This window comes from Vigna umbellata, chromosome 2, assembly GCF_029865625.1.
Source record: "Vigna umbellata cultivar VRB3 chromosome 2, Vumbellata_1.0, whole genome shotgun sequence".
Classification (NCBI taxonomy): Eukaryota; Viridiplantae; Streptophyta; class Magnoliopsida; order Fabales; family Fabaceae; genus Vigna; species Vigna umbellata.
The window spans coordinates 52054830-52074141 of NC_142166.1; the positions used below are offsets into that span (position 1 = coordinate 52054830).

General features: G+C 33.3%; 3 protein-coding genes across 6 annotated transcripts; 2 read left to right on the forward strand and 1 right to left on the reverse strand.

Annotated features, from left to right (window-relative positions):
• The first annotated feature begins 4885 nt into the window (after window positions 1–4885).
• On the forward strand, window positions 4886–7620 carry LOC124848528 (transcription factor bHLH63-like). The gene is made up of 7 exons (XM_088107462.1): window positions 4886–5610; window positions 5698–5943; window positions 6055–6189; window positions 6317–6388; window positions 6471–6680; window positions 6755–6857; window positions 7451–7620. The coding sequence occupies exons 1-7, from the start codon at window positions 5239–5241 to the stop codon at window positions 7489–7491; spliced, it is 1179 nt and encodes a 392-aa protein (XP_087963588.1). The 5' UTR covers window positions 4886–5238; the 3' UTR covers window positions 7492–7620.
• A 2312-nt stretch (window positions 7621–9932) lies between these two features.
• Window positions 9933–12241, reverse strand: LOC148204306 (universal stress protein PHOS32-like). Of its 3 annotated transcripts, XR_015784468.1 has the most exons (6): window positions 11828–12227; window positions 11664–11743; window positions 10972–11090; window positions 10820–10896; window positions 10591–10737; window positions 9933–10115 (listed from the first exon to the last, which is right to left on the reverse strand). XR_015784468.1 is itself a non-coding variant. In XM_088107465.1 (5 exons), exons 1-5 carry the CDS (start codon window positions 12057–12059, stop codon window positions 10105–10107), a joined length of 519 nt encoding a protein of 172 aa, XP_087963591.1. In that variant the 5' UTR covers window positions 12060–12241; the 3' UTR covers window positions 9933–10104. The 3 variants fall into 3 exon arrangements, 2 of the variants coding, with proteins under 2 accessions (XP_087963591.1, XP_087963590.1); XM_088107465.1 differs by lacking the exon at window positions 10591–10737 and having other exon boundaries at window positions 11828–12241; XM_088107464.1 differs by lacking the exon at window positions 9933–10115 and having other exon boundaries at window positions 10478–10737; window positions 11828–12226.
• Window positions 12242–16635: 4394 nt separating this feature from the next.
• Window positions 16636–18196, forward strand: LOC124820087 (phenylcoumaran benzylic ether reductase Pyrc5-like). 2 transcript variants are annotated; one of them, XM_088107463.1, is made up of 5 exons: window positions 16636–16891; window positions 17026–17115; window positions 17226–17463; window positions 17552–17755; window positions 17853–18196. In XM_088107463.1, the coding sequence occupies exons 1-5, from the start codon at window positions 16700–16702 to the stop codon at window positions 18017–18019; spliced, it is 891 nt and encodes a 296-aa protein (XP_087963589.1). In that variant the 5' UTR covers window positions 16636–16699; the 3' UTR covers window positions 18020–18196. The 2 variants fall into 2 exon arrangements, with proteins under 2 accessions (XP_087963589.1, XP_047147673.1); XM_047291717.2 differs by having other exon boundaries at window positions 16645–16891; window positions 16981–17115.
• Window positions 18197–19312: the final 1116 nt, after the last annotated feature.

Below are 19312 nucleotides of genomic sequence, written 5' to 3' on the forward strand. Positions count from 1 at the left end.
AAACTTTTCGTATCATCTAAAAATACCAAGTTAAGATTAACTTATTAAAGAAACTAAATTGTTTATTAGAAAGTGGTTTTTGAGCCTAATTCAATTCTACAAACTGGTTTGTAAAATGAGGTTTGCATACCATTTATATATTATAATTTGAGCTTATCTCTAGTCAGAATTTCCAACACATCCTCTTTATGTCGAGTTATAAACATCTCGAACGTGAGAGTAGAATTAATGGATGATCCAATAGTGGTCCGACAATGTTGTGTGCGTTTGTGCTTATTACTTTGATACCTACCAGACAATGGGTAAAACAGAATACTCACATAGATCTCGTTGGAATAGGTTCTAATAATAACTCTCATACCATATTAATAAGTGTTTTTTAGGCTTACTGAACTTCACAAAACAACTTTCTAATCTTGTTTTAACTTTTATCGGAGAAGGTTAATTTCCTTATTTTTTTTAGAAGAGAGAAGTTTTGTTGAACTTCACCTTCTCCCAGATGGCTGATAAAGGAACAGTTGCAGCTGCAGTGGGACTGCTAGCAATTGCAAGTTTAGTATATGTTTCCACTGCTGAGGTGTGAATTGTCTCTCTCTACGATCATTACAATCAGTTGTTCATATATTTTGGATTATGGTCAAAAACAGACAACAAAAGTAAGAATTATGTTGTCAGAAGTAGGGTTGATGGCTAGCTAGGGTGGGATTGAAGACAAAATATAGTTTGAGCGTATTTCAGACTCCATATCTAAACCCTTATAGTGAGAGTGTACATAACCATATATAGGGATGGATCCTATCCTTATACTAAGCGAAAAAACCTTTAAGGGTAAAAGTTCATGAATGTAGCAGATAGATAGCTAGCTAGGTACATGACAGTATATCAGTCTCTGCTCCAAATTAGAAAACAGTGTCTATTTTCAGACTGAAACAAAATTGCCAACGCAGAATGGTGAAATGAACAGAAGAATTAGAGAATATAACCACGAAACGACTTTATGAAGCCATGTGGGAATTCTTCTGGGATTTGACCAAAAGAGAACAAATACCATGCATTTGATTTTTCCTTTTCTTAGAAAAATGTCTGTTTTAAAAATGATTTTCATGTAAACGATCCACTTATGTGACAGACAGATCCAGCACATGTAGAATATGTTTGGAAGGGAAGAAACTGAAAACAAAAGGAATATATTTAGATGAAATTTGGAGAGTACGAGAGAAATTAATAGTGCATGGCAGCTAGCTTGTTGCTTCTCTGTAACCACGAGTTTCATATTGGATGGAGTACTCATACCTCAATTATGCTTACGAATTATTTTATCAACTGCTACTGTTTTAGAGTCACGTTTTCAAAATAAACAAAAAAAAAGAAATTTGATTAATGTGATCAAAATGTGACTTATTAAAAGTATTTTAGAAATAAAAGTATAAGAAAAAGTTTATAATATTTTACATGGAATTGTTAATCTTAAGGGAAAATGTATAAAATATATGTATTACATACGTTACCAGATTAGCAAAAGCACTTTCTGCCGCCATGAATTTGAGTGTTTCATAATTTCTTTTATAGACGTAGAACGTATCGTTATGTATCTGCAATATGCAATGCATGTGCCAGTGCTAGTATGACAAGACGTAGAAACTTTCACTGCAAATTTTGGAGGTGTGGGTTCCAACGTGAATTGGAACTGGAAAAGAGACTAAAGCCTTTTTTTCCTTTTTATTTAGAGAAAAAATGTCTAATTTTTGGATTAGTGATAGTCTTTGAGTACTTTTTTCTTTATATATATAATATTATGATAGAGCAACCTTTTTTAAAAGATTTTTTTTTTGGAGAAAATGCATCTTTTCTGAATAATTTTAAGCACGATTAACCAAAGATATATATATTTAAAAGTTATTTAGAAACAAGCAAAAAAATTATTTCTTTCACTTATTTGTAAAATTGGTTAGTGAGAGTGTATTGTAATCCCATCATAGTCTCGATCGTACAACGTTTCACTCGTGCTAGGAAACACATTTTCTTTAATTGATTTGGCGTTTAAGTATGTTTTAAACGAAAAAAAAAGGCTTTTACGTTTTCCTTCATATCTGACGTGAAAAGATAAATACATTCAAATGTCATGTTGGAACGCTTGAACTCAGTTTTGTGTTGCGATTGAGAATATCCAGCAACTAATTTTCTAACACGATCGATTTTGAGTATATTTTATTATTGATTGAAATTTATTGAATTTTTAAACAGTTTTAGAACTAGTTCTGTTCAGTGAAGTAAATAATAATTGAGAATTATTAAAAATGTGTTCAAATACAATTTATTTGTCAGGTTATGTTGTAAGTCAAAAAGAGGTTATCGCCAAGAAATATTATTAGAAATAATAAAATTATGTAAATTTTTATTTATGTTAGACATTTTAGAAGTAGAGATATATTTTAGAAATATTTATTAATTGAAGAATGGAATGGTGTAAAGATTAAATTTCCATTTCTAGACATACAGTAATTAATTAAGAATAATCCAAAGTATGATTTAAAAGAATTTCTGTAAAAATCAATAATCCTATGTTTATTACAATCTGTAGACAATGTTATACTTATTCATTGTTTACTAAAAAAGAGATAAACCATAAGAATTGATACATAAGAAAATCCAGTATCAACTTATTCCTCCTTTCTCTCGCTAAATATAACATTTAAATATAACATTTGTTAGTTATATTATTATTATTATTATTAATATTATTATCATTAATATTAAGTAAAGGAATAGTTTCCAATACATTGGATCTGGTGCGCTTCTGCGTTGCCACATGCCACATCTTTCTTCGCAATTATTAATTTGGTTTATATTTAATTGTTTATTTATTTATTTTTGGATAAGAAGAACTTCTTCTCAAACCAATTATTAAACATGGGGATTTAATTTGCGTGATTGGTCCGAGCCAGATAAAACATCAGATTCTCAACCGACAATACAAAATAAACCGAGTAATGAAAGAGTGAAACACACTTATATTAATTTTTCACATGTTAAGTAAAATAATTATAAGGTTTAAATCCTCTCTAGTTGTCCCTAGGTGTGATTTTCTTATTTTGATCTCTTTTTTTATTAGAATCTCCAATTGAGTTCTTAAAAGTGTTAATTTGAATTAATTAAGCTCTTGTCGTTAAATTTATTTAACGGAGTTAAGTTTTTTTTACAAATAGAAAGTTGATGTGTCTATTTTCTGAAATGTAGCATAAACTTTTCACTGGTGAAATTTATTATTTTTTACATAAGAAAAGATCAAAATAAGAAAATCCCACGTAAACAAGGACAACTAAAGGGTTTAAATCTAATTATAAAAATAATGTTTTTTTTTTATTTTTTCAAAAAAAATATATAAAAAATTTATGTGTATCAAAAGAAGAAAAAGAGAAACTACAATACCATAATTAAACATGTAAAAAATAATAAACTTCACCTGTGAAAAGTTTAAATATTTATAATTTTTTTTCTCTATAACTATTAATAAAATCTATTGAATTTATCTAAATGAAATATTTAAAGTGCAACGAAAGTTTTACATTGACTAATAATTTGATAAGATTAAAATATATAAAGGAAAATACCATTTCCTTTGATCCAAATTCAATTTCTAATACTAACCGAAGATTAATATTCTAAAAAAAAATTATGGTAAGATTAAATTATAAGGCATTACTCATTCTTTGAGATGTATCGTGTGAAGGATATGGAAGTGGCAATAAGATAAAATCTGATATGTAAAATTTAAATTTATAGTTAATTTTTTTTTCAGCAGACCATTACGAATAATAAACTGATTCTATATATTTTTATTTTGGTCATTTATCAGTATTTATCGGAAAAATATTGAAGTAAATGTCTGTCTTATTGAAAATCGTGTCACGTTTTGTAATGGAGAATATTTTAAAATTTCCCCCAAATAAAAAAAAATCATAAAAGTGATTTACAAAATCTAAAATAAGCGCGATCCAACTCAAAGGTGTTGTTGGCTGAAATCACGCATGCCTTTTTTGGGTACAGGCAAACCACAAATGTCGATGAAATTTACCAGTTATTACTTTGATATACATAATGATTGCTCAGTGCGTCTCTTAAAATAGAGGATTAAGTTGAAAATGAAGAAAATGCAAGGGGCATTAAGCAAAAACGAAGGTGGAAATGTGCAAGCAAAGCATGATCTAGACCAGTGAGTCTTTGATTTCAAGTAGTTTAGACGTGGGCCTCGTGTTGTGGCAACCAGATGTCTCACACTCTTGTTTTCCAAAACCATAATCATACTTTATTAGAAAGTGGGTTTTCAAAACCACAAAACCGGCTTGTAAGGACATCTCGTGCGTGCTCTGATACCATGTTAGAAGTGAGTTTTAAGCCTAACTCAACCCCACAAAACCGGCTTGTAAGGTGAGGTTTGCACCTCACTTATATATTATAAATTGGCCTTATCTCTAGTCGATGTGGGACTTCCAACAATACTATCTCGCTCACTTACCATGCAACAACTGCATCCACAGCAAAACGGATTTTGAAGTGGTCCCGTAGCTGGGGCAGCTCTAGGGGGCTTAGATAACAAGCTTCGATTCAGATGAACTTTGATTTCAACGGGGTTTTCTATTTTTGGAACGGACTAACAGGAGTGTCTGCGTTTTGTACTTTCGAACAGGGAGCTTGCAAGTTTTGTGATGAATTAAGAAAGATGGGAATGAAAGAGAGATGTAATTATGTGTTTTTTTGGTATGGATGAAGTAAGCGTAGGTGATTAGCGTTAAGCATAGTTGATTAGTGTTAAGCAGTAGGGTATGAGGGAGTGGAAGGGATGAGACATGCCCACGTGGCAGTCATGTCAATAGGGTCCAATGCCCACAGCTCTCTCTCTCTCTTTCTCTTTCTCAACATCTAATCTAATCCTCTCCTTGTCTCTCTTCAATTAATTCACACTCACTTTTTTTTTATTTTTTTATATTATTCCACCACTTTATATATATCCCATTCCTTTTCCACTCCAACCCTAACATAACAACATTTTCACTTCTCCTATTTCTCCTTCGCTTCGCAAGAACTTCCTGTGGGACCCTACTTTGCTTTGCTATAAAGTGTTGCCGTTTCTCCACGCGCTCTCTGCAAAATCCTCTGTTTCGATTCGACGACGACAACAACAACAACCTATAACTGTTACTTATTTTGTAATCTTAATTAACGTAAAAAAAAGCGAAAATGTTGCACTGTGAGAACACGTCGGGGAATCTGGCTGGGGACATGACAGTGTGGGAAAGACAGAGGGCGAGGATGAAGTGGCAAGAAGAGCATGGGTGCTTTTCTGCGTTCGACGCTGTTTTCTCTTCTTCTTCTCAAGATTCCTTCGTGCTGCCTGCTGATTCCGGTTGTGCGCTTGGTGAAGTGGTGGCTCAGGCTCGGGCCCGGCCTCGCTCCATGAATAAGCCATCTGTTCATGGGTTTGATGAAAGTTCTTCGATTTCAAGGACTTTTAGTTGTCCACCTGCTTTGGTGGAGCCCAGGCCCACTGGCTCCTCGATTGAGAAAGAGAGTTCCAAGAAAAGGAAACCCGAGAAGCTTCACAATGCTAAGGTGTGTGAACAGAGAAGAGAGAAGAGAACGTGTTGTGCATTCTGTGAGTGTCGTTGTGTTAAACTGACGGTTGGAGTTTTTGTTTAGTTTGTTACAGAAAATGATACGAAAGACAAGAGGATCAAACTGGGTGCCGACGATGAACAATCCAAAATCACAGGGAGCCCCAACAGTAACGCGAACACTGATAGCAACAAAAGAGAAACTTGCGCAGATACTTCAAATTCGAAGCAGAATTCCAAAGCCTCCGAGATTCAAAACCAAAAGCCCGATTACATTCACGTCCGCGCACGTCGCGGCCAAGCCACCGATAGCCATAGCTTAGCTGAAAGAGTGAGCACTCGTTAACATTTTATTTTCTACGTTAATGTTCGGTTTGTTTCTCTGTCTGGATTTTGGTTCTTGGATTTTAAAGCAGGCTTTCTGTCTCAACTTTTTACTCAGGTTAGAAGGGAAAAGATTAGCGAGAGAATGAAGTACTTGCAAGATTTAGTACCTGGTTGCAACAAAATCACGGGAAAAGCTGGAATGCTTGATGAAATCATCAACTATGTTCAGTCTCTTCAACGACAGGTTGAGGTAAGAGTTAGGGGTGCATTTCCTCTTTACCTTTCACACTGATCTATCCGAAATTCATGTGGACCCCACTTCATTTTGCGTGGATAGTAAAAACTTACTGTGTATATTATGTGATCATCGTATGCAGTTTCTGTCAATGAAATTAGCTGCTGTGAACCCAAGGCTTGACCTCAGTATTGATGATCTGTTTGAAAAAGAGGTAAGGAATATTATGCGGTCACAGTTTTTCTTATGTCTTGGTTGTATTTTCTGATTCTGAAATATTTGATCTGATCCTATAGGTGTTTCCTTGTGCTGCGAATTTTCCAAACATTGGAATGTCATCGGATTTGACGAACTCTGGCTATGTTCAATTCAATTCACCACAAGAAATGGTTTCGTATGGAGGATTAGACACGGTGATTAACCCTCCCTACATGGGCCTAAAAAGAACTATAAGTGCCCATTTATCATCAGTGCCTGAAACATATCTTCACTCATCCTCTTTCACAGTAGGTTTCACCTCTCTTTTCCTATTCCTTCTTGTTATATTGCTCAATCTGATCTCATTTTTCTTATCCTGCAGCAATTGCTTCCCTCCTCAGCATGGGAAGGTGATTTCCAAAACGTTTTCAATTTGGATTTTGATCAAGTGCGAGCCACATCTTTCCCTTCACATTTGTCTTCAGGTAACTAAAATTTTGTGCCGTGTGGGATCAATTTTTCCTTAGCCTTCTATCTTAAAAGCAGAAAGTAGAAAGGTAAACAGAGTGGATTTTAATACGTGATAGAGACGTTAAGCCCCACTGATGTTGATAACAGCACATAAACGATTAGACCTTTTTGATTAATCAAAATAAAGATATGTTTTCTTAAAACTGATCTGTTTAATCATGCAGTTTTCTTCTTCTTTTCTCAGTCTATTTTTAACTCGCTGAGAAGGATAAGACATTAATCACATGACAAAAGGAAAAGAGACTAGGTTGTTTAGAGACTTAGTCATAATTAGTGAAATAAAATGCATAATATTGAAGATGAAGCAAGGTTCCCTTTTGGCAATGAAGTTGTTATTGGGCAAGTTGGATGAATAGGGCAGGACCAGGATCAATCGTTTTCTTGATGACATCTTAGCCTAGGGGATTGCAAATTGGACCTGTCTCTCCTTGTCATTTCACAATCTTTCTTTTTTAGACCACTTGAAATATTTACACTCTTTGGAAGTAGTTATACCAGAGCATTCAATATAAATTCTGAAAAAGTTGCTTGCTTGACATCTCTGCAGGACTGGTTGAAGCTGGCAATCATCTAAAGATGGAGATGTAGACTAGAGCTTCTATTTCTTCTGCAACTTATCAAGATTCTTTTTGTTTTCTTTTCAAGTACATAGCATATATCAATTGTTTGTAACTGCTCCATAATATAAATAAAATTTATTAGTACCTGTTAACTTCAGTCACCGTCTGCACGTTCAAATCACGATATAGACCAGTGAACAAAACAAACAAAAGAAAAAAAGTAAAGGTCGATAACGATCAGCCGCAGGCTAATCCGGGACCAAAAATCTAATCAGTTTGCATAAGGATTTTAATCTGCATTTCTCATCGGTCACCCTCCCTCCATTCAGAAGTTTTGGTAAAGCGAAAATCAGTGCTAGTTAAAAAATTTGTTTAATCGAGTTATATTAATTAACCGAACATAGCTTTCTCTGTATGACTGCATTAAGAGTTACTTTGGTTAGGTGAAAGAGAATGAAAACAGAGAAGAAAGAAGGGTTTGGCCTTTGGGGACAGAATAAGGGCCTCTTGATTGGGACAGTGATAGGAAGGCCACAGAATGATGAATACAAAGGTCTAAATATGGGGTGGAGAAGAGGGTGATGAGCAGACATTTGCATCTCTTAAATTTATTGCAGTGGTCTTTTGTCTCTCAACTACTCCAAACAATTGTCATTCATTTCAACCAAAAAGCCCGTTTTCTAATCACGTGTCCATGGTTGAAAGGATGCATGGTCACCCCAGTTTTCTCATGTTTAGAACAGTATTGACAAAGGACACTCCCGCGAAAAGGAGAAGATATGTTACCATTTCTTCATTTCAGTTTCTTTCTCATGGAAACCAAAACCCAAATCTCAATCAAATTTATCATTTTTCAGTGTTTTGGTCTGTGGAGTCGGAGGTTAAGTCTTCTTGGCCAAATTATCTTCTGATTTCAAGTTTAGATCACAGTTTGATCTTTAATGTTCTGAAAATCCATGTTTGTTTAAACAATTTAACAATTCATGTTTGGTGATAGGTTTCTAATTAGGACGGACTAAATTAGGATCTATGCACCAATAACCTCTGTTTTAGGATTAATCTTTTTTATGATTCAATCAATCAGTTTATTGATTGTTTCGCTGCTGAATGTGAATCGCTCGGTTCATACTGGCTGTAGTCATGTAATATAATGAGAAATGAAAATCTGATTAGTAAGTTTGTTGATGTAGGTGTGGAAGTAATGAAGAGACATAAATAATGTGTTATGTTAATTTGCATGAAAGGAAGTTTTGAATGTTTGGTTGCATTGGGGAGTGGTTTGTTATTTATCTTGGAGGGAGGTGACAATGGTGGAGCTGTCTCATTCATAGCAAAGATATTGTTGATTCTTTGTTCCTGCGGATAGGGAGAGATGATATAGGAATTTGCTTTCAGTGGCCCCTCTTCACTGTTTCTCTTCTTATGTCTCACTCTCTGCCCTTTCACTCACATGGGGGCTCCTTCTCCACTTTTATTCTTATTTAGACTAAGCAAAACCCACAAAGATTCCCTCTCCAAAATACCTTTTCAAGTTATGTTGTGATGCCAGAAATTTGTAATAAAAGCTAAGTAAAACGAAGAATATTAAAATTTCAAATGCAAACTAAAAATCACACAGAAAAATTCATAAATATTAAATTTTAAAGTTTTGTATTAAAAATTACTTAAGTTGTTTATTTCAAAAATTCTTTACCCTCCGCTAGTTTTATTTTGTCAGGATTCAGTTTGTTAAGCGTACAGTGAGATATTATAAACTTTTAGAAAAATTCTTACTATAAAGAAAATAGTTTTTGTTTTTATTTTTACTTTAAATATGATTGTGAGTGAGGTGAGCAGGTGCAAGCATTAATTATTTAATGTAGGTACGGCTGCTATGCTACTGAGCATGTCACGTGAGGTAGCCTTCGTTGAATGAAACCATGCTTAATTTTATTTGAACATTATTTGCATATATATTGACTTGTTTTCTTAAATTATTTTAAACTAGCACTCATTTTTAATTTATTTAAACGATATAATATGATTGAATTCGTAACAAAATTATATATATATATATATATATAATATTTTAAATTTATTCGTTTTACTTAATAAATCGGATTGACAAAAATTAAAAGAAAAAAATAATTTAACCTTTTCCTTAACGTATAATATAGATACCAAAATAGGTAAAATAAAAAACTAAAAACGAGACAATAATTCACGTCTAAATTAATAAATCAGAGCATTCATTTTATCTCTTTACAAACCTTTCTACACCAAACTTCCAATTTATTTGTTTCAAATCACATGTTCTTTTGCTCGGAATTTTCCCATTAACTTTTTTATTTTGTAAGTTTTTAAAAATAAATTTACATGTCTCCACTGTAATTAAATATTTTATGAATATTATATTATCAAAATTTTCCTATATATGAATCATTCGTCCTATATGATAGAATTTCTTTTGTGAAACTCATAAGACAAAAGTAAACTACAAATACAATGCTCCTTAAATAGACTTTACGAAAACAGGCTTTCATTTTATGGTATTGTGAGCCCAATTTGTTTGGGCTTTCAACTGATAAGAATAAGAAATTGTTAAATACACCTCCAACATCAAAACCATCGCTTCAGCGGCCGTTGTTTCTCCTTCTCGGTCTCATTGAACCACTGCAGAAAAGAGCAGCACAATTATAACTAAGAACCTTGAACATATAGGGTAACCTTAGATTAGTACTTTTTGAATTTAAAGATCACCAACAATATATTCACCTAACCTAGTAATTTAGGACTGCTGGTAAATGTTTTTCTCCGTACCATCTAAATGAAAACTTCTGAATAAATTACAATTTCTGAAAAGGAAATTTTAAGAAGGAACTTTGGCTACATTTTAACCCAATATATATTCGTCACACTACACACTTAAAACACAAAAGGTTGTAATCAAGATCGCATGAGTCTTTTTGTACCAATTATTCACGATTTTAAAGAGCTTAATTACCGAGAATGGCTGTTCAATTTAAAAACCAATAAACAGCTAACAATAAATTCTTTATTTGTTACATTAAGTTACAGGTAAAGATTTTCAAATATGAAAACATAAGCAACTAATTAATGGCAACTTTCCAGAAAAGATGTAACAAACCACAGCATGTGATTCTTTTTTTTTTCTTTTCTTGATCTCCACACTGATGTTAGATACATGGTAAAACGAAAGGCGATATACATAACACAGTATTTTACACCAAAATTCCAGCAGTGACTAACTAGACTATTGACTCGTCTCCAGCATCTGTGGATCAAAAAACGAAAGTGCTTAAAAAATCAGCTGTAAGAAAATGTTGAAAAGAATGAGTAAGGTAACGAAGGCACACCTTTTCCAGGAACAATCACAACAGGTGCTGCTTTACAGTGGTGCAAGCAGTACACTCCAACACTTCCTTGTAGCACACTGAAGAAAATCACGAGATGCTTCAGTTCAATGATCAATGCATGATAAATGCTGCAGGTTTGAATGAAATCAAACCTTTGAATGAAGCCTCTGCCTCTGCTTCCCAAAACTACAGCTGCAGGTTTGATCCTCTCTGCTTCCTGGCAAATTACTTTTCCTGGATCCCCTTCCACAACCCTAGCTACTGTTTTCACCTGAATTTTATATCATATCAATTAGGAATAAGCACAGGAAGACGGTTTTTACTTTGATAAAACTTTATCATCTATTGATATCAATCAAAAAATTGCATTCACAAAAATGGATTTCGTTGTTTTCAGCTAAAAAATGCTGGAAATAATTAATACTACATACCAGGAGAAACATCTCACCGGCCGAAAAGATCAAATTTGAACCATGTTCAATTTCTTAGAAAATGGATGTCAATGGCCGCGGTTCAACAGCCATACCTTGGAATGAAAATCATCCTTCGGAAAAACATTACTTCCAAGTTTGGGATCTAATTGGTACAAAGTTATAACCCAAATTCAGACTAAGATTTTAAACAGTGGTTGGATTCCGGTATCGTTCCAAAACTTGAGATTGCATGAAATTGCAGGAAGACATCACCAAAAAATTTTAAAACCTTGAATATGACTCAAGATGATTCTTAGCAACACTTTGGCCAACCTCCAATTTGTTTTGCAATTAACAACATCAACAATTATTTTGTATAACTAACGCATGGTTCAAATCACAGTCTTGATGAAAGAAGAAGAGATGCAAACCATTGCTACTTGAAAAGCCTCGACAGCCAATTTCTCCATCAGCCCCTGGCTTGTGTCATAGAGAATTTGGTTCTTCAAATCTGCAAAAAAATTAAAAAAAAAAACAATGATAATTCGTTTCCAGATGAAAACGGAAAAACAAATGAAAAAGCAAAGGAAGAAACCGGGAACGGCGTGAACGAGATGGATAGTATCAGCCAGCCTACAAAAGTGAACGAGAGTCCAATCGAAAGCGTGTTTGGTGTTGGGGCCGTGATCTATGGCTATGATTACGTCCCTTCCTCTTCTCCTTTCCCCTGTTTCCCTCTCCAACTCCGGCTCCGGCGCCACCGGAATCAAAGACGGAAGTTTCACTTCTCTGTAGTTGTATTCTTCATCTTCCATTACTGTCTCCATTCTCTCAAACCACTTCCCCAAATCTTCTCGGCCTATTTTAGATGCTAATTAATTAATTTTTTTAAAACAGTTTCTTCTCTCTTTCTTTTGTTAAACATCACATGTATTCATGATTTTAAAAAATAATTATAGCTAAATTTAACATTACTATAAATTATTATCATGTATTTATGATTAGAATGAATCTTACTTTTGAAACAATGAGTGATGTGATGTGGCCCACACATTACATTTACTTTTCCAAGCAGCACTTGGAAAAGAGTCGTGTAAATGATAAATTTCATCTTATCTTAGAAAACGCTTAATAGACGCCTTTGACGAATCAAACACAGTTCATCGAAATATCATTCTCATAAAACAAACATTTAACAATATTTTAGGATCGGAAAGGAAAAATTACAGTCAAGCCTCTTCCCTTCCAACTACCTTGTTATGTCTGGAAATGCATGTGTCCACGTGAAATCGATGTGGGAGTCAGTTTTTGTTGTAAGAAGAGGAATCTGAGCAATGGCAGGGAAGCAGAATTCTATTGATCGGAAGCACTGGTTACATAGGAAAGTTCATCGTGGAAGCGAACCTTTTCTTTTGGCGAGGGAATCCAGACTTTCAAACCCTGCAAAATCCTATCTTATTGACAAATTCAAAGGCCTCGGTGTCAATGTTGTTAAGGTAAGTTAATTGCATAAATCCTTAATCATTTTTCCATGGTTTTTGTTTTCCTACTAGACGATTAATTATGAAGAGTTTGACGTTATATTTATTATATTCAGATCACCAAAGTTTGGTGAATGCCATAAAGCAAGTGGAGGTGGTGATCTCTACCGTAGGCCAATTCCAGCTAGCGGGCAAGATAACATCATTTCTGCAATAAAAGAAGCTGAAAATGTTTAGGTATACTTCTTTCTTCTTCTTTTTCCTCGGTGTATAGTTTTAAATTTTCAAACGGAGCACAATTAACTCCTAAATATATTATATATTATTAAAATACAAACATAAATTCTATAACTGTCAGAACCAGTAAAATTCACGCACGTATCGTTTTAGTAGAATTCACGTGTCAAGAGGGAGGCTCGACACTCAGATGACGGACGTCAGGTGTCAAGCAACGATGATCAGAAATCAGATAGTGGAATGCAGGTGTCAGCAAAGGAGCGGACGTTCGGTTTTAACAAAACTGATTTTTCTGAAAATCGCGTCACACTCTCTGCATGCATCTTCTTCTCCAAAATCTGATTTTCTCAAATTCTCCTCCTTCTCTCTAAAAGCTCTCCCTTCTCTCTACCAAAACTCACCCTTTCTCTTCTCCGATCACCGTTGAGGCACCGTAGAAGCACTTCCGGCGTCCAGAGCTTCAGATTGAACCGAACGGTTTCGGGTTCTGAACTGGTAAGTTTTCTTCTCGTTAACCGTTCGTTATCTGGTACATGCACACCAAATTCTGATTGCATAGTTTCGTCTTGTCTGAGACAATGTGGGTTTTATGTTATTTGATTTAGTTTGAAGGATTGTTGAACGTAAGGGTAGAAGGGATTGTAGTCAGGCGAACCGAAATTCTGTCTCTAGGACGTACGTTCACGCTCAGAGGTAAGGGAAGCTTATTAATTTAATTTATATGACTATGTGTTGCATGAACGTTCGTTGATTTGATTGGATATGAAAAATGATTGTGCTATGTTATGATGCATGAAATGTATGAAATTTCTATGATTGGATGGTATGAGATATGAAAAAAATTGATTATGGTATGAAGGTATAAAGGTGTGAAACTATATGTTAAGAACTGAATTTGAATAATAATGATTCTGGTAAGAAATTCCACTAAGAAAGTGTACGTACGTTACTGAACGGTCCTTGACCGTTCGGTTTTCTAGTGAATTTGGATTTGTAGTGGGTTCTTTCATTTAGAAAGAATCCGAGTTGATGACAAGCGTCTACACTTCGAAATACTGTTCTTGAGCGTTCGGCCAAGCATAGTTCTGTCTTGATATCCTGATATAAATTTAAGTGTGTATATATATATATATATATATATATATATATATATATATATATATATATATATATATATATATATATATATATATATGAAATTGTATATTTTAGTTATTCTTAAATACAACTCCAATAGTATCTTAGTATAATTATCAAACATCTTTTCTATAAGTGTAGTAGCATCTGGTCTTATACTAGGTGTTCGTCCTAAGCAAGTGTCTGGTCTTACACCAGACACTCGTTCTATCTCCTTAAGCTAAATTTTCTAATACGAGCATTCGTTCAAGCTCTTTAGGGTTCGTTCACTATAGTGTTCAGTCTTTGACTGACATTTGGATTCTTGATATTAAATTCCATTAAACTAAGTACTCAGAAGTGTTCGGTTTCTCCATGCGAATTATTCTAAGTATTAGTTTTGAATGCTCTGAAATATTCTTATTTATTGGTTTCACTCTAGAGTACTCGTTTTTGGTCTGGTCTTTTTGATGTTCAGATAAACTTCTCAAGAGTCAATTCATCTAATTGGCTCAGCATTGTAAATGACGTTCGTTCCATTCGGTTCTTGGAATTTATAATTGTGCTAGTTATCTCCTCGTTCTTAATCTAGTCCAAAATTTGAGATCTCGCGATTTCGCTCTACGTGTTTGGTCTCGTTATGAGTTCGGGTTGGACGTTTGTTATTTAGAATTCGTATGAATCTTTGTACGAAGTGATTAAGTCAGATGATTATTAAAGAAAAATGAAGATAATGAGATATGGAAAGGTTGTAGTTTTTGGACGAGCGTTCCGGGGAGGAACGACTCATGCTTGAATACTGAAATTGGTAAAGTATGACTGTGGGCATGCTAAGCTGGTTGTTCATCCTGATGTTCCGTGGGTACTCGTCTTCACGTAGAGGAGTGTAGGTCATGTGTGGGAACGGCAGGAGGTCCTAGTCCTTAGGGGTACTTTGGACAGATAGGGTTAACCTCGGGTGGCAGCTGTTGAGTGTATCACAGTTACTACATCACCCGGGTGCACGAACGCCTGTAGCTACACAGATTTCATACAGTCCGGACAGTCAGTCTAGTGATAGGCTTTGTATGATGCGTATGATGAAAGTTATCTTGTGTGTTGGATTGTTTGAAATGTATGTTTAAGCATGAATTAAATTACATAAACTTACCCTGTGTTTCCTGTCGTGTCTGTTTTGTACGTTCGTCTTGTCGTTGCAATGATCATCCGTGTGGATGTGAGCAGAAGGGGACGCGTTGTTGGAAGATACGCTGGAAGAAGAAAATTTGGTAGAAGTTGAAGTTAAGACCGAACCTTAGGACGTTCGGTCAGTAGAGTAGTTTTTGTAATGAGGCGGTCTTTCACCTCTTTCTCATCTTTGTATGTATGACCGTTCGATATTTGACTTTTGTAAACCATTCGGTCAGACTCGTACTTATGTATTGTTTAAATATAGTAACTCTTTCTGCAAGACCGTTCGGCCGAGACCGTACGTTCTTGTATAGTGTAAGACTGATATGAAATATTATCAAATGTAATTATTCTATTATATAGTTTATTGCTGTATTTTTGGGATGTTACAATATCAAATAAAAAATAAGAAATATACGTAGATTTATATTCACATAAGACATTTTTATTAGTAGGAAAATAATTTCTTGTTTTTATTAAGAAATAGTATTTGTTTGAGCTTAACTTGATTTTGATATTGGATATTGTGTTTGTAGAGAAAAATTCTTCAACTTTATGATTATTATATTCACTTTATCTTTTATTATTTTTAAAATAAAAATAAATAATATAGGTTTAGAAAAAAAAATTTATTACTAAAAATAAAAACACTTTTATCTTCCTTTGAATGAACTGTTTTTTAAAGGGTATACAACTTGTTGAGCTTATATTGAATGGTACTACAGTGAACTCTGGAAATCTGATATAGAAAAAATCTATCTATATATATTTATATATATAATGTTTCTTACTATTTTTATATTCAATTTAAATAATCGGATGTTACTCCTTATATATTCAATCAATCCATATGAATTTTTGTTTTTGTAAAAACATGGAAGTTATTTTTTCATCCTAAGATGGAATGGCTTTATCTTGATTATGTGGAATGAATTGTTATAAGATTCCACCATTGCATAACTTGTCATTTGTCATCATATTTCCCATTAATTAACACCACATTTTATCTCTCCTACCTAAGATATTTAACTTCAGATTTTTCAATAAATATATAATAATTTTAATATTAACAAAAAAAAAATTGACGTCTTACTCAGATATTCTTAGCACGTAAATATCAGCCTGAGATATTGTGAAAAATACAAACTTTCACCATACATCACTGTCTGTCATTTTCCTATTGTCAGATTTGTTTCAATATTAAGACCATGTAACATAAAAATTTAAGATATTTATTTTAGCCATCAAAGAAAAAATAAATATCTTAAAATATAATTCTATTTATAGTATGCAAAACAAAAGAAAAACAATAACAAAAAGTATGTTTAATAAAGACAATAATTTATCTACATTTGTGATAGCCAATAGAGAAAACAAAAAAAAGAAAAAGACACAAGTAATCGATGTGGGACTGAATACTTAATACTTTATATTTGTATTGTAAGCAAAAAGAAACTTGAGCAATGGCAGGGAATAGCAGCAAGAGCAAGATTCTGTTCATCGGAGGCACTGGTTACACCGGAAAATTCCTGGTGGAGGCCAGTGCCAAAGCTGGCCACCCAACCTTCCTTTTGGTGAGGGAGTCGACTTTCTCCAACCCTGCAAAATCATCCCTCATTCACAACTTCCAAAGCCTTGGTGTCAACATTGTTTTCGTACGTTAACTAAACATTGTCTGCTATGCTTTCTTTTCTATTAGTTGACTGATATAAAAGATACTGCTTTATCTTATAATTACTTGCAGGGAGATTTATACGATTACCAAAGTTTGTTGAATGCAATAAAGCAGGTAGATGTGGTATTTTCTACCGTAGCACGCTCGCATCTAGCTGATCAAGATAACATCATTTCTGCAATAAAAGAAGCAGGAAATGTTAAGGTGTGCTTCTTTCTTTCTTTTTTTTTTCTCTTTTGGTGTATATATAGTTTTAATTTTTTGGAATTTTTTATGGATTTTTCTCTAACATTTAGCAATATGATGTTGTGTAGAAATTCTATCCATCTGAGTTTGGAAATGATGTGGATCGAAATCATGCAGTCGAACCGGCGACGATTGCATATGCAAAGAAGGCCAAAATTCGTCGAACTATTGAGGCTGAGGGAATTCCATACACTTATGTGTCATGTAACTTCTTTGATGGTCACTTCCTATCAACCTTGTCGCAACCTGGAGCTACAACTCCTCCTAGAGACAAAATTATCATCCTAGGAAATGGAAATCCCAAAGGTTTCAAACTAACAACGTAAACTTTATCAACATTTATACTTAGAATTTTACTTATAAACCTTGTTTTAAACTTTTACTTCTGTAACAGCTGTTTTCAATAAGGAAGAGGATGTTGCTACTTACACAATCAATTCAGTTGATGATCCAAGAACTTTGAACAAAATTCTCTACATTAGACCTCCGAATAACACGTTGTCGTTTAATGAACTTGTTACGCTTTGGGAGAAGAAGATTGGTAAAACTCTTGAAAGAATCTATGTTCCAGAAGAACAAGTACTAAAGCAGATCCAAGGTTAGTGAGAAACCGTCGTTCATGCTAGCTACGTGGTTGATTTAACACTCTTAACTTTTTTATTTTATTTTATTTTTATTTTTATTTTTATTTTCAGAGTCTTCACCACCCTTGAATATTTTCTTGGCATTTAACCACGCTGCTTACGTAAAAGGTGACCATGCTAACTTTGAAATTGAGTCTTCTTTTGGAGTGGAAGCTTCAGCTTTATATCCTGATGTGAAATACACCACAGTGGATGAGTATCTTAATAACCTTGTCTGAGATATGCAAGCAAGCTCAGTTGATATTATATTCTTGGTTAAACTTGGTAGCCTATTCAAATATAATGATATAATATCAATTTGTTGCTATCTATGTCATCGAAAAAGAATGATGTACCAAGAATCATGTGTTGTGTTGTACTGTTGCAATTTTATTATACATGTGTTTTTATCGGAATTTGTGTTGTAATAATGGTAGATTATTGAAAAAGAAAACGTCGTATTGCAACGGTCAAAACTTTAATTATCAATAACGTTTAAATTCAGTTTATTAAGTGCTCAAACGGTAAAATATTTAATGATTTTTATTGTCTTTTATTGATTTTATTCTTCTCTAACTCTATAAATAGAGAGTTCTTCCTTCTTTTCAAAAACACAGCAAAAGCGGTCTTCTCTCCTTTTTCTTTCTTCTTTTGTACTTCTAAAATTATTCTGGGTTTATTTTATACTATTTTTAGCTCTTATATATTATATCCTGGGGAACTTGCACAATACATTGCGGATATCCTGGGGGATCCTTTGTGGGATTGATCGGAGATGGAAGGAACCTATTGTCAACGTATATGCGAACTCTTGTCAAAAATGGAGAGAAGTCCATCTGTAAGGACTTCCACGGACACTCGAGTCACTGCAAAATTTACATGAGTAAAAACGATTATAAGAAAAGGTGTATCCCTCTAATAGTATGTAATTATAAGATTTTGAGTATTTTAGTATGTAAAAATTAATAAAAAATAAGATAAGTTTAAGTATAACAATAATTAATAGATATAATAATTAAATTCAGTTTATTATATACTTCTGCTTATATTATCATAAATATTATCTTTTTATTTTATTTTAAAAGTTTTAATATTTCATACTTATCTGCATTTGAATCTTATATTTATTTTATCATTTTAAATGTAATAATAATAATAATAATAATTTCTGATTGAGTAAGTACATCATCAATTTATTCATTTCACTATATTTTTATGTACTATTAAACTTAATCACACGTAATATAATCTATTAAACTAATCATTTATGTGATAGAACTTAATAGTGATGAATATATACGTCTCTTTAAGTTTGAGTATTATATATATATATATATATTTTATATTATTTATTATTATTATTTTTGAGTTATAAGAATGACATTTAGAATTATATTAACCATATCAAGTTCGTTCTTTTTTTTTAGGTTTAATTGCTTCCTTTGTCCCCAGTTTGGTTGAATTGTGTCAAATTCATCCTCATTTTTAAAAAAGTTTCATTGTCGTCCTCACGTGGTATAAAAGTGTCAATT

Excerpts from the sequence above, each read along its gene's own strand:
- LOC124848528 (XM_088107462.1), top strand. The coding sequence starts at position 5,239 with ATGTTGCACTGTGAGAACACGTCGGGGAATCTGGCTGGGGACATGACA. Across the intron at positions 5,611-5,697 it reads AGAAGCTTCACAATGCTAAG|TTTGTTACAGAAAATGATAC; the intron begins GTGTGTGAACAG and ends GTTTTTGTTTAG. Across the intron at positions 6,858-7,450 it reads CCCTTCACATTTGTCTTCAG|GACTGGTTGAAGCTGGCAAT; the intron begins GTAACTAAAATT and ends ACATCTCTGCAG.
- LOC148204306 (XM_088107464.1), bottom strand. The coding sequence starts at position 12,059 with ATGGAGACAGTAATGGAAGATGAAGAATACAACTACAGAGAAGTGAAA. Across the intron at positions 11,091-11,663 it reads AGGCTTTTCAAGTAGCAATG|GTGAAAACAGTAGCTAGGGT; the intron begins GTTTGCATCTCT and ends TATAAAATTCAG. Across the intron at positions 10,897-10,971 it reads GGCAGAGGCTTCATTCAAAG|TGTGCTACAAGGAAGTGTTG; the intron begins GTTTGATTTCAT and ends GATTTTCTTCAG.
- LOC124820087 (XM_047291717.2), top strand. The coding sequence starts at position 16,700 with ATGGCAGGGAATAGCAGCAAGAGCAAGATTCTGTTCATCGGAGGCACT. Across the intron at positions 17,116-17,225 it reads AAGAAGCAGGAAATGTTAAG|AAATTCTATCCATCTGAGTT; the intron begins GTGTGCTTCTTT and ends GATGTTGTGTAG. Across the intron at positions 17,756-17,852 it reads AGTACTAAAGCAGATCCAAG|AGTCTTCACCACCCTTGAAT; the intron begins GTTAGTGAGAAA and ends TTTTATTTTCAG.